Source organism: Rhea pennata, chromosome 5 (genome assembly GCF_028389875.1).
Source record: "Rhea pennata isolate bPtePen1 chromosome 5, bPtePen1.pri, whole genome shotgun sequence".
In the NCBI taxonomy this organism is placed as follows: domain Eukaryota; kingdom Metazoa; phylum Chordata; class Aves; order Rheiformes; family Rheidae; genus Rhea; species Rhea pennata.
In genome coordinates, this window is record NC_084667.1 from 42,906,401 (window position 1) to 42,920,211 (window position 13,811).

General features: G+C 68.6%; 1 protein-coding gene across 11 annotated transcripts; it reads right to left on the bottom strand.

Moving 5' to 3' along the window:
* Positions 1-52: 52 nt before the first annotated feature.
* Positions 53-12,548, bottom strand: SLC43A3 (solute carrier family 43 member 3). 11 transcript variants are annotated; one of them, XM_062577356.1, is made up of 17 exons: positions 12,518-12,548; positions 9,383-9,601; positions 8,923-9,094; positions 8,353-8,399; positions 8,179-8,255; positions 8,007-8,099; positions 7,469-7,608; positions 7,207-7,334; positions 6,571-6,726; positions 6,353-6,466; positions 6,086-6,272; positions 5,887-5,997; positions 1,583-1,650; positions 1,269-1,462; positions 1,050-1,184; positions 736-842; positions 53-203 (listed from the first exon to the last, which is right to left on the bottom strand). In XM_062577356.1, exons 2-17 carry the CDS (start codon positions 9,570-9,572, stop codon positions 62-64), a joined length of 2,061 nt encoding a protein of 686 aa, XP_062433340.1. In that variant the 5' UTR covers positions 9,573-9,601; positions 12,518-12,548; the 3' UTR covers positions 53-61. The 11 variants fall into 11 exon arrangements, with proteins under 11 accessions (XP_062433340.1, XP_062433341.1, XP_062433339.1 ...); XM_062577357.1 differs by having other exon boundaries at positions 736-847; XM_062577355.1 differs by having other exon boundaries at positions 736-1,184; positions 8,923-9,052.
* Between the last annotated feature and the right edge of the window lie 1,263 nt (positions 12,549-13,811).

Consider the following 13,811-nt stretch of genomic DNA (forward strand, 5'->3'; position numbering starts at 1 on the left):
TGGGTTTCCTGATGGGTACAACAAGGGTCCCACATGGACATGGCTGCTGAACACTGGCACTTTATTGGGGTCTGTGGGGAGCAGGGTGCCACCCATTGTGGGGCAGGCTGGAGGCCCCCTGCCTGGGCCGTGGGGCTGAGCCCCTCAGTACTCGCAGATGAAGGGCAGCCTCCTGCTGCAGCGCACGCTCCTCCAGCGCCCATCTGGGGGGGGACGGGGGTCAGCGCCGCCCCGGCCCCCCACCCCCCGCAGCCCCCCGCAGCCCCCTGCAGCCCCTTGGGGACAGCCCCAGCCCAGCAGGTTGCCGTCCCCAGACACCCAAGCTGCAGCCCCCAACCTCCCAAGCTGTAGACCCCAGACCCCCAGGCTGCAGCCTCCAGACCCCCAAGTTGTAGACTCCAAAGCCCCAGGTTGCAGCCTCCAGACCCCCAAGCTGAAGACCCCAAAGTCCCAGGTTGTAGACTCTGGACCCCTAGGTTGCAGACCCCAACCTCCAAGACCCCAGACCCCCTGAGTTGCAGATGCCAAACTCCCAGGTTGCAGCCCCCGGACCCCCAATTGCAGACCCCAAACCCCCAGGGGCCACCCCCAGACCTCCAGGCTGCAGGCCCCTGACCCCAGGTACGAGGCCCCACCCCAGCCGCAGCACCCCCCGTCCCCAGCCCTGTCCCCTCAGGGGCACAGGCGCCTGGATCGGCCCCGGCCCCCCGGCCCCCGGCCCCCGGCCCCACTGACTTGCGGTGCAGAGGGAGGTGCAGAAGGTGCCCGAGTGCAAGGGGTAGCCTCGGAGCCAGTGCGCGAAGTTCCACAGCTGGTGGTCGACCCATTCGCAGAACACGTTCCTGCCCTGCGCCCCAGGTGTCACTCGGGCCACCGCTGGGCGCCAGGCTGGGGGCACCCGGGGTGGGCATGGGGACGGTGGGGCAGGGCTGGTGCACGCCGAAGTGGCCGCAGGGACAGCATGGCAGGGCTGGGACCCTCAGGGACGGGCACGGGACGGGTTCCAGGTGCCAGCCGGGGGTGCCGGGTGCAAGGGGGGGGGTCCTTACCAAGGGTCTGGTGACAGCCCCAATCCAGACCTGCCCGCGGTTGGTCCGGGAGCGGGCCTTGCGCCACAGGCAGGCGTTGCTGTTGTAGCTGTGGATGGAGGCCAAGCGCCCGCGGTAGCACTGGTAGCAAAATTTCTGCAGAGTGGGGCCAGCAGGTCAGTGGGGGCGCCCCAACTCGGTGTCCCCTCCACGCCTCCCCCCCCATCCCCACGTCCCCACCTGGGCTCCGTGAAAGTTCCTGCGCTGCTTCACGATGACGTAGCGGTAGGTGGTGCCTCCCAGGGCCCCCGGCAGGCTCAGCCGCACTGTCTCGTTGTCCCGTGGGCACTCAGAGTTGTCCTCCAGGGCCACCGGCGACACCTCAGCCACAGCCTCTAGGGCAGAGCTGCCCAGCTTGGGTGCCTCAAGGGCAGCTGTGGGTGCAGGGCGTCACTCTGGGCTGCTGGCCCACGATGGGGCCTTGGTGTCCAGCAGGGTGCAGGGCCAGCCATGGGGCTCCCCATGGCATGGCGGCGGCTGGCGTGGGTACTCACCAAGGTGGCGGGCGCTGGCAGAGCCCAGCAGAGCCAGGGCGAGAAGCAGGTAGGGTGGCATGGTGGCACTGCTGGGGACATGGGGGCACACATGGGGACCAGCCTGGGCCACACCCACCTATAGGGTCACCCCGACTCCCAGGGCCCCTCTGCCATTCCTTTGTTCACCCCACAGCACACGTACCCCCAGGGACACCCCAGGTCCCTCTGCCACCAACAGGGTCACCCCTATGTTCCTGCTGTCCCCAGTATCATCCCGTGTCACTTACGCCCTTATGCCATCCTGAGGGTGACCATCGTGTCCCTCCTGCCCCCTGGACCACTCCATGCCCCAGCACCCCTCCGCCATCCCCAGGGTCACCCCCATGTCCCTCATCTCCCCCATGTCCCTCTGCCATCCCCAGGGTCACTTCATGTCACCTGCCACTGCCACCGTGCCACCACGTTCCCCTCATACCAGCAGCAGCCCAGACCCACCCATGCCACCCTGGAAGCCACCCTGACCACTACTGCCAACCCAGGCAGGGCTGCCAGGGGCCAGGCCCACCCTACTGTCCCCGTCCCCATCCCTCTCCCCATTCCTCTCCCTGCCCCATACCTGTCCTTGTCCCTCATCTGGGGCTGTGGGGTTCTGCTCACGGGAGCCCTTATAGCGGGTGCCGGTGCCACGTGGCCCTGCCACAGGCTTGCGCCATCTGCCAGCCCACCCCATGGTGGCCACCAGCCAACTGCAGTGAGGGGAGGGGGTGGGAGAGGACAAGGGAGGGGCAGGGCCCCCATCCCCCATGGCCATGGCACCGGCCCGGGGTGCACACGCGGCTGGGGGCCCCACGGGGTGCCAAGTCTGGCAGTGCCGGGCAGGTGGGCAGCGCCGGGTACATGGGGGACCACAGCATGGGGGGCGCAGTCGGGCTGTGGAGGGGAAGCGGCAGGCCAGGGGGCGCAGGGTGCTGTGGGCACCAGCGTCAGATACCATCTCCCGCCTCGGGGCAGCCGTTGCCCGAGGCCATTTCCCCACTAACGGCCAGGGCCGGCCGTTGGCCCGCAGCCCACAGATCCTATCGCCCACTGGGGCCAATGGCACCCACGCCCTGGCACCCCCCCGGCCCTGGCACCCGCCCCATAGCCTAGAGCTCTGCGCCCAGCGAGCGGCCAGGCACCAGCAGCTTCCTCCCAAGGACCTGCCGCCATGGGAGCATCATCCCCAGTGCCCACTTGTGTGCCCAGCGCTGCCAGACCCAGCACCCCTGGTGCCCAAGTGCACCCCAGGCCGGTGCCATGGCCGTGGGGGACGGGGGCCCAGAGCCCCCTCCCAGCCCCCTCCCCGCTGCAGCTGGGGGTGGCTGCCGTGGGGCTGGGTCAGCGGGTGGCGCAAGCCTGCGGCAGGGCTGCGTGGCACTGGCACCCGCTATAAGGGCCCCTGTGGGCAGAGCCCCACAGCCCCCAGGTGAGGGACGGGCACGGGCACGGGCACGGGCACAGGGATAGCAGGGTGGGCCTGGCCCCTAGCAGTCCTGCCTGTACTGGGGGTCAGGGTGGCCCACGTGCTCTTGAGGGTGGCGTGGGTGGATCTGGGGTGCTGCTGGTGTGGGGGGGACGTGGTGGCACAGGGGTGGTGGCAGGGGACATGGGGGTGGCACAAGGGGCACTGAGAGTCGTGGGGGGTGGTCCTGGAGAGGGGAGAGGGGCATGGGGTGGCCCCAGGGCATCAAAGGCTTTCAGGGTGACCCCAGGGATGGCAGAGGGCCACAGGGCAGGTGGGGTGGCCTTGGGGAGGGCAGAGGGACATGAGGCAGCCCTGGGGGAGGGTCAAGGGTATGGAGGTGACCTGGGGGTTGCAGGCGGGCACTGGGGACACGGGGGATCTGGGGACATGGGGGTGACGAGGATGGCAGAGGGGCACTGGGGGCAGCAGGGCAGGGCGCGGGGCAGCGGTGCCCGGCGCCGTGCCCAGCATTGCCCGGCCGTGCCCAGCACCGCCGCCATGCCACCCCACGTGCTCCTGGGCCTGGCCCTGCTGGGCTGGGCCAGCGCCGGGGCCGCCGCCGGCAGCAAGCTCCGCTACGCCGTGGTGACCAAGTGGCAGAGCTACTCGCGTGCCCAGGTGAGGGGCGGGTGGGCAGGGGGCGGAGGCGGGCGGGCGGGCCGTGGGGTGGCGAGCCGTGCGCTGTGCCCGCAGGCGCTGTGCCGGGAGGCGTACGGAGGACAGCTGGCCTCGGTGCACAGCGCTCCCGTCAACGAGGAGCTGCGGGCCCTGGCGCGCACCCACACCCACCGGGCGCTCTGGATTGGCGCCGTCACCCGCTGGGCGGTAAGGCCGGGCACGGGGCGCCGGGGGGCTGGGGGGCGGGCGTGGGGTGACACGGTGCTGCCCACAGGAGGGGAGCTGGGGCACATGCTGGGAGGACGCCAGTCCCTGGAACTACGCTAACTGGGCACCCACACAGCCCTGCCACCTCTTCACCACCTGTACCACCCTCAGTCCTCGCGGTGAGGCCCGGCGCTGCACAGGGAGGGCACGGGCAGGGGCCACTGGGGCACTGGCGTCACTGGGCGGGCACTGGGAGGACTGGGTAGCACAAGGTGGGCACTGGGAGGGGACACAGCAGGCATTGGGGGCATTGCAGGACAGTGGGTAGGCACTGAGAGCACTGGGGAGGCAACAGGAGGGCACACTGGGGGGGCACAGTGGGCAACTGGGAGGATCAGGGAGCAAAAGGTGGGCACTGGGGGGCAGTGGGTGGACACCAGGGAGGAGGAACAGCAGACACTGGGAGCAGTAGGGGGCACAGAGTGGGTGCTGCTTGGGCAGCAGGGGTCATGGCAGGCACTGGGGAGGGGGAACAGCAGGCACTGGGAGAACTGGGGGGGTCACAGTGGTGCTGGGGCATTGACCTTCTGCTCTGCCTGCAGATGGGCTCTGGCGCAGCAGCCCCTGCTTCTGCCTGCGCCCCTTCATCTGCCAGTACTGAGGAACCCCGCGCTGGCACCTCGCGGCCCTGTGGGGCCCCCCAGAGCCCAATAAACCCCAGCTACCCCAGGCCGTATGGGTCCGTGCGTGCTGGAGGGGATGGGGGCAGTGGCTGCCCCCTGCCACGGGCAGCCATGGGGAGCACAGCCCCTTACAAGACCCCAGAGAATCCCCAGCAGCAGCAGGCGAGCGAAGGAGCAAGCGGGCATCCGCTACGTCAGCATTTATTCTCCCCGCCCTGCCCCACAGCCCGGACGTCCAGTGGGGAAGGCGGCGTGGCGTGTGTGTGTGGGGGCGCCAGCGGCTCAGCCCGGTGCCTCCTGGGGGGTCCCAGCACCCAGGGGGGCTGCCAGTGGGGTACCCTCCGCGGCACGCAGCTCCCGCGCTCGCCGCCGGCACTCGTGGGCCACGGTCAGGGGGCTGCCGAAGGCCAGCAGCACCACGGCGATGAGCCCCACATTCACCTGGGGGGCACGGCAGGCCCCGTCAGGCCCACAAGTGTCCCCCCCAAGCTGCCGCTTAGGGCCAGGGGCAGCCCTGCTGCTGCCCCCCAGCAAAGCCTGCAGTGGGGCAGGGCTCCAGTGCAAGGGCACAGGGACACCCTCCTGCTGTGGGGAGGACCCCCCCCCCACCATGGGGCAGGACCCTTCTCTCGCCACAGGGCAGGACCCCCCATGCAACCAAGGAGCAGCACACTCAGCCCCCCATGCAGTATCCCCCCACAGACACACACCATGGGGCAGCACCCCTACCCACTGTGAGGCACCACCCCCATCCCATCATGGGGCAAGACCCCCCTCCCGCCATGGGGTAGGACCTCTCCCACCATGGGGCAGCACCCTTCCCACCATGGGGCAGCACCTCCATCCCGCCATGAGACACCAACCCCATCCCACCATTGGGGCAGGATCTCTCCCACTGTGGGGCAGCACCCCCTTCCCACCATGGGGAAGCCCCCCCCCCCCCCGCTTCTGCAGTGGGGCTGCAGCTCTCCCACCATGAGGCAGCCTTCATCCTGCTGTGGGTCACCATTCCTCCCACTGTGGAGCAGCACCCCCTCCCGCTGTGGGGCAATCCCCATCCCACCATGGGGCAGCACCCTTCCCAACATGGGGCAGCACCTCCATCTCGCCATGGGACACCAACCCCATCCCACCATGGGGCAGGATCTCTCCCACCGTGGGGCAGCACCCCCTTCCCACCATGGGGAAGCCCCCCCTCCCGCAGTGGGGCCGCAGCTCTCCCGCCATGGGGTGGCCCTCATCCTGCCATGGGGTGCCACTCCTCCCACCATGGGGCAGCACCCCCTCCCGCCGTGGGGCCAGGCACTCACGTAGAAGGGGTTCCCCTGGAGCGGCCCCTGCACCAGGGCGAAGCAGGGGTACTGCAGCAGGGCCACGAGCGCCGACAAGGCCATGGCCAGTCCGTAGAGCTTCCCGAAGTGCTGGGGGGGGAACCTGCCACACAGTGTCACCGTCACCGCCCCCTGCGGCCACCCCACGCCCCCCTGTCGTCACACCCCTGGGACTCACGCGATGGCCAGGAAGGCGGCGTTGCCCCCGTAGAGGAAGGAGCGGCTGAGCACCTGCAGAGCGAAGGTGGCAAACTGCACGGGCAGCACCGGCACGGCAGCGCAGATGGAGAACAGCAGGCACTGGGTCACCGTCACCACCAGCGACAGCACGGATGCCTGCAGGTCAGCCAGCTTCGCCGCGGCTCCTGCGGGCACAGCAGGCTCAGGGCACCGTGGGCGCCCCAGCGTGCAGCACCGCGGGCACCCGTCTGCGGGGGGTACTTACCTTCAGCACGGGGGGCCTTGCCCCGCTTGTGGCGGTCGAGGATGAGGCCATTCCAGGGGGCACAGAGCACCCCGCAGAGCTGGGTGAAGGCGAAGGCGTTGGTGTAGGTACTCACTGCAGGAAGCACGGTCAGGGCGCGTACTGCCGTGGGGCACGCGGCCCCCTCCCCCCCGCCCCGCGCAGGCGGGCGCCTGCCCGCCACACGCACCCCGCCATACCCAGGCCGGAGTCGTTGTGAGCCAGGTGGTCCAGCAGCGGGTTGAGGGTGCCGATGAAGAGGTAGTGGCGCAGCTGCATGGTGGAGAGCCAAACCACGTGCCAGGCAAAGAGCCTCGAGCACACACAGGCCCTGAAGGACACCCCGGCAGGGCCACCTGCAGGGGGCGGGGCTCACAGGTGGACACGCCCCCGGACACGCCCCGGCCGCTGAGGCCACGCCCCCCGGTCGGCCGGCAGACACCGGCATCCATCTCCTGTCCACGGCTGCCTCCGTGGCCACGCCCACCCGCAGGGACACGCCCACAGCTCCCCGCTCCACAGCGACGCCCGCCCCCCCGCAACGTGCCCCCGTTCTATTTGCATGGCCACGCCCACTCCCGGGAGCTGCCCGCGCTCTATTTACATAGCCACGCCTACCCGCCCTGACAGGCCCCACCGACCCTGCTGCCGCCGCAGCACGCCCACTCTCTGGCCCCGCCCCCCGCTAGGGGCACGCCCCCTCTGAGGACTCGCCCGCCCTTTCCTTGGACACGCCCCCAAGGCCCCACCTCCGCCCCCCCGGCCTAGCCCCGCCCCTCTTCAGGGCCACGCCCCTGCGCCGAGCCGATCCCCGCCTCCGGCCCCGCCCCCAGCACCTTTCGGGGCGCGGGGCGCAGGGGGCTCCACGCCAGCCTCCAGCGGGGCGTCCTTGGGGCCGCCGTCCCCCGGGAGCCGCTTCTCCTCGCGCGTGCGGTATGACTGGGACGGCCACTCGCACTGCAGCCTGCCGGCACCGCACGCTGTCACCGCACCGACACGGGGGCGGGCACCGCGCCCCAGCACCTGGCCAGCAGCGCCACCAGCACGGGCCCCTCGCCCACCGCGGTGCCAGCACCCCCACGGGGACAGGCCCCTTACCCATAGTTGTAGGCAAGGGGTAGCGGATAGGGGATGCTCCTCCGGGGCATGAGGAAGAGGGTGCGCAGCAGGTGCCAGGCGCTGCAGCCCGCCATGAAGAGGAACATGTCCCGCAAGGACAGCCCGCGCTCATACAGCACCTGGGGACACACAGGGCTGAGGTGGGCCACCATCACTGCACCTGCGCCCATGCAGCACAGCCCTGCCCGCCTCAGCCTCCGGCCTTGCCCCCGGCTGTGTCCCAATCCATGTCCCACCCCTGCTGCCACCCCGGTGCCCCCATGTTCTCGGCCAAGCCTCCAGCTGTGGCTCCAGCCATGTCCCTAGCGATGCCCCCAGATGTGTCCCCAGTCCATGTCCCCCAACCTTGACCCCAGGCTTGCGCCCAGACGTGTCCCTAGCCATGTCACCAGCCGTGCCCCCCAGCTGTGTCCCCATGCCACCAGCCATATCATCCACCTATGCCACAATTCATGTCCCCAGCCATGACCCCAACTGGGTCCCCAGCTGTGTCCCTTGCCAGCCCACTCATGCCCACCTTGATGATGAGGAAGATGGCTGAAGAGGAGTCAAAGGCCCCGTTGTAGAGCGTGATGATGATGGAGCGGTACTTCCCAAAGAGGTTGCCCACCTGGTGCAGCAAGACCCCTGCATGAGTGCCCTGGTGCCAGGTGGTGGGAGTGGGGGGTAGAACTGACTGCGCCCCTCACCTGCATGTTGGTGAGGATGAGGAGGATACCGCCCACCGACAGCAGTGACATGGCCGGGAAGAGCAGCACAGCGGAGCCTAGGGACTCAGTGGTCAGTGGGGGGCCCCAGGGTTGAGAGGCACCATAGGGCCCTGCAGGGCAGGGACAAGTGGGAGGCACCCATGGGAGTCTCACCTGGTGTGGAGAAGGCGACGAGCAGGGTGCCAGTGGTATAGAAGGAGCTGCAAGACAGACAGCGGTGACGCATGGGCAGTGGTGAAGTGTGGGAGCCACTGCATCTGGCCTGCCCCACTGATGTTTCTCTCAGATTGGCACCCACTTAGCACCCCGCACCCCAATAGCACCCTATGGGCATGGGATGTGTGTGGGACCCTGGGGACATTGGGGACCCTTAGGTTAGGGGAGCCTTGAGGACATCAGAGAGCCCTAAGAGCATGATGGGTCCGTGGGGCACGAGAGGTGCTGAGCATGGGTTGGCCCTGGCACCCTCATGTGTCCCAGACATGCCAGGGCCCTAGGGAACACTGGGACATTTGTGCTAGGACAGGCTGCAGTGAGGGACATGGACAACCTCCCTGCTGCAGCACCAAGGCTCTGGGCTGGCATGCTCGTCCCACCCCTCCTGTGCACCCTGATAAGGCCCCCAGCCTCAGTAATGGCGCCTGGCCCCATCAGCACCCTGATAAGGGGCCCTCAGCACCCAGCCAGGCACCTGTGAGCAGCCCCGGTTCCCAGCCCACTCACATGGCGATCAGGCGGGCCACAGTGGTGCCGAAGCGGTCGAAGATGTAGCCCATGGGGAAGGTCATGAAGTTGTTCATGAAGGAGCCAATGGTGAAGATGAGGGAGAACTGCTCATCCTGCCCTGTGCAGTCTGCAAGGCAGTGGTCAGCGGGGCAGGGGGACACTGAGGACACTGGAGACACAAGGCACAGAGACAGCAGGGGCATAGGGCATCACAGGCCACTGGAACAGTGGGGACACAGGTCTGGGACAGCAAAGACATGGGGTATCACAGGCTGCCAGGACAGTGGGGACACAGGTCCAGGACAACAGGGACATGGGACATCACAGGCCACTGGGACAGCAGGGACATAGGGCATCACAGGCCACCAAGGCAGAGGGACAGAGGCATTAGGACAGCAGGACCAAAGGGACCGTGGGACACAGAGCGTGGGGAGCGCCCGGGTGGGGGGCACCCTACCGGGCAGCAGCGTGCTGTTGGGGCTGGGGCTGGCGGTGGGCACGCACAGCTCCTCGAAGTAGCCCAGCTTCTTGAGCACGTAGACGAGGGAGGCCCAGCCGAAGATGATGCCGCAGAAGGCGCCGCACTCCAGCAGCCCCGACAGCAGGGTGGCCAGGCGCTTGGGCAGCCCGGCGCCCCCCGCTGCCATGCCACCGGCTTGCAGGACCCTGGCCGCACCTGCAGGACAGCCCAGCGTCACCCCCACGGCGGCTTTCTGTGCACCGGGCTTTCACCGGAAGGGCACGGGGGGCGCGCCGGAGACGCTCGTGGTTTGCAGCCCCTGGGAGCCCCTGCACCCCGCCGCACTCCCAGCCTTGATTCCCCTCCGGCTGGCCCCGTGCCCTGCACGCCACCCACGCATGTCACCGGCCACCCGCCCCATGCGCCTGCACCCACCTGGCCCGCCGTGGAGCTTGCACGCGTTGTTCACTGGCGGTGCGTGTCCCCGCCGCCACTGCCGCCACTGCCGCCACCGCCGCCCACGCCCGGCCGCTAATCTCCCCAGCGCACCGCAGGCGTCCCCGACGGGTGCTCCTCCCGCCCCGGCCCCCTTATCAGCCCGCGGCACGCTGCCCGGCGCCCAGCACAGCCCCGGTGCCCCCCGCCCGCCCCACTCACGTGCGCCCTTTAATGGCTGCTAATGAAGCCTCATTACCAGCGGGGCCGGGAGGACAAACACAGCCTGGCCGGTCAAGCGGCTAAAGATTAACCCGGGCATCAGGGCCAGATGCTGCTGCATATTTATCCGGAGCTGCGCTATCTTTAGCCACCTTCACAGTGAAGCCGAGGGGCCTGGGTGCCCCGGCAGGCGCAGGGTGCCCCATGGCGGCGGTGTCCCCCTCCCCCCCCCCCAGCATCTGGCGACACCTGCCTGCAGTGCCATCTGCCTGCAGTGCCATGTCCCCCATGCTGGCTCCTCCCTGCCCCATGCCGCCCGGGACATGGCTCCCCATGAGGCCGTGGGAGGCCCGGGGGGCAGTGCCACGGGTGCTAGGGCTGAGGCCTTGCCAGCTCGGCACATGGCACGGAGAGGCAGCGCAGCCCCCTCCCTCGTGGGCTGCACGCTGGTACTCCTGGAGCGGATGAGCTGGGGGCATGGGACAGGGCAGGGACAACCCTGGGACCAGAGGGTCTACCCCCTGCCCCCAGAAGGGACCCAGGCAGGGAGGAGGGCATGGGGCAGGACTCACTCTGGCTTCTGCAGGCCTGTTGATTTTAATTATTAATTTGAATGACAGCATAGCCATTTCCCTGGGGTGGGAGGCACCTCGCAGATCTGTCACCCTTGAGAACAACCCACGTGCTCCCACGGGGGTGAACCATGGGGATTCTCCAATGTCTGCTACGGGGTTGGGCTTGGGGGGAGGTGGGCAAGAAGGTCCCCTCCTCGCCCCAGCAATCCCGTTGCACAACATGCAGGGGAACTTTGTGCCCTCCCTCCTCTGCTGCTGAGCGCGACTTGGGCGCCCTTGGGGAGGGACGCGAGGGCAGCTGGGAGCTGGGCCTCTGCACAGCCCCATGGCCTCAGGCAGCAGCGGCAAAAGTGCTGATGCAGCACATGGGGCAGGTGAGCGAGGCTCAGACCCTGAGAGGGGGACTTTGCCCTTGCACATCCATGTGCACAGACATGGTTGAGGGCAGGGAGGGGGACACACACGCATGTGCCCACAGATGCTGTCGTGCCCACCTCCCGTTCCCCCAGAGCCTGCCCCAAGCCACATGGGACTGAGGCATCTGTGGTGACCCTGTCACCTCGGCCCTGCTTGGCGGCCGTATAGGGGTCAGTCCCACATCCCAGCAGGGCAACGAGCATGGGGCTGGGAGTAACCGTGCCAGGCCTAACCCTGCCCCGCAGGGCACAGCCCAGGCGCCGCTGCGGATGTGGCGCAGCCCTGTTTCGACATGCTTGGGTGGCTCACAGCAAAGCTGGGCATGGCAGTTGCACTGGGGCAGTGAGGAGAAGGAGGAAGCCGCAGCAGGAGCCGAGGGGGAGGGCATGGCAGCACTGTGGCTACACACCCAAATTCCCAGGTAAAGGGACACCCTGCAGGGAAGCGGTGTTTGGCTCCATCGCAGCTGTGGCTGCCTGCACCAGGGTTAGGATGGCACGAAGGTCATAGTGTCATGGCCCAGCTTGTCCCAGCCCCAGAATGCAGCCCCGTGGCCCAGCATGCTACAGCCACTCCCTGACACAGCCCAACAGCCCAGCCTGCCACAGCCCCCTGGCCACCCTATACCCTGCCCTTGGGTCACCCTATATCCCACTCCCCTGATCATCCTATATCCAAGCCTCCCAGTCACCCTATAACCCAGCTTACAGGCCATCCCATATCCTAGCCCATGCGTCTCCCTATACCCCAGCTCCCTGGTCACACTGTATTCCAGTATCCTGACCATCCTATATACCAGCTCCTTGGCTATCCTAAGCAGTATATATCCCTGCCTCTTGGTCATCCTATATCCCCGCCCCCAGTTCATCCTATATCCCTGCCCCCAGGTCACCCTATATCCCAACCCCCTGGTCACCCTGTATCCCCGCCCCCAGTTCATCCTATATCCCCGCCCCCAAGTCACTCTATACATCCGCCCCCAGATCACCCTATATCCCAGTCCCCGGGTGGCCCTGCAAAACAGCTCCACGTCTCTTTCCCCCACCCCTCAGTCACGGCCCCCCAGACCGCAGCCCCCCGGCGGGCAGAGCCCGCCGCCCGCGGCCGTGGCTGCGCCGCTCCGGGCGCGGGGCTGGGGCCAGGCCGGGGCTCAGCGCCCGCCTCCCCGGGCCCGGCGGCGGCTCCGCCCGCGCCCCCCGCCCGCACGGCGCGGCCCGGCTCCCCCAGCCCCAAACGGCCCCAGGGCCCGGCCCAGTCCGACCCGCTCGCGGCGGCTTCAAGCCCCCCCCCCCCCACACACACACCACCACCCGGCAGCGATGGGGTAGGCTCGGCTCCGGCCCGGCGCGGCTCGGTTCAGCCCGGCCCCGCGGCGATGCGAGCGGCAGCGGCGTGCCGCGACGCGGCTCGGCGCCGCGGGACGGAGCACCGCCGGCGCGGCTCGGCGCGGCTCGGCGCGGCTCGGCGCGGGGAGCCCACTCACCGCCAGCCCGGCCGCGCCCGCGCCCGCGCCGTCCTTCGCGGCGGAGGCGGGGCGGCGGGGACCCGCCCCTCGCGCGGCGGGGGGCGCGCAGGGCCCCGGCTGCGCCTCCGGGGTGCCAGCGCGGTGCCAGCCCCGGCGGGGCCACCCGCTCGTGTGCCACCCCCGCTGCCACCCCGGTGCCGCCCCGCCGGCGGGGGCCAGTGCCACTCTCTTTGCCCCACACCTCTGCCTTCCGCCAGAACCTCGCCGGGCCCCGGGCCCCAGTTCTGCTGCCCTGGCTTTGGCAGCCCTGCTCCAACAGCCTCCCTTCTGCACACCCTCCCCTCAGCTGCCCCACAGCCCCTGTCCATCCGCCCACCCGGCCCTGCCGCTCCCCATGCACCCGGCGGCTCCTCTGCCCACCCGTCCGTCCTCCCGTCCGCCCACTTCCTATCCATCCACTCTCCATTCATCCGTTCACCCGTCCATTCATCCAGCCATGGAGCCATCCCCACTCCTCCATCCAGCCATTCATCGGTTCACCCATCCACCCATCCATCTGCCCATCCATCTATCCATCCATCTGTCCCCCTCCAATCACAACCCATCCGTTCTCTCACCCATTCATCCTTCGTGTCTAGCCCTCCATCCATCCTCCCCCTCCATCCAACCACCTGCACATCCTCTGTCCACCCTCCTGCTGTCCTTCTCCCATCCATCCATGGGGGGAGCCCCTGTCCCCATGTCCCTCTCCAGGTGCCCTCACCCACCACCCCCAGTTCCTCCACCTTCCTATTCACCCATCCACCCTTTCCACCTGCTCATCCTTCTGTGCACCAACACATCCACACATCTGTCTCCATGCTTAGCCAGCTGTCCTCCTCCATTTGCTTCTCCACCCGGCCATCCTCCCGACAATCAACCCACCCATGTCCACCCTGCCACCTGGCTCTGCCCCATCATGTCCATCCCATCCCTTCCCTCTGTCTGTCCCCGTCAGGGACTGTATGTCCCCCTGCCCAGCCTCTCTCCAGATACCGTACATGGAGCAGGGGCCCCTCTCCAGCTGGCACCCAAGTGGGCAAAGCACTGAGCATTAGGGGTGGTGGCCTGACACCTGCCTGGTGCCAGGCCCAGGGTGCTGAGACTCATAGATGTATAGGCTGGAGGAGACCTGCAGGAGGGCGGCACTGAGTGGATGCAATTTGACGCAAGGTGCAGAGGGCCTGGGGCGCTGCACGGGCAGTGCTGGAGACGCCGGCAGTCCAGGGGGACAGTGGTGGGGCAGCAAGCGGATGGCAGCCCCTGAGTCAGC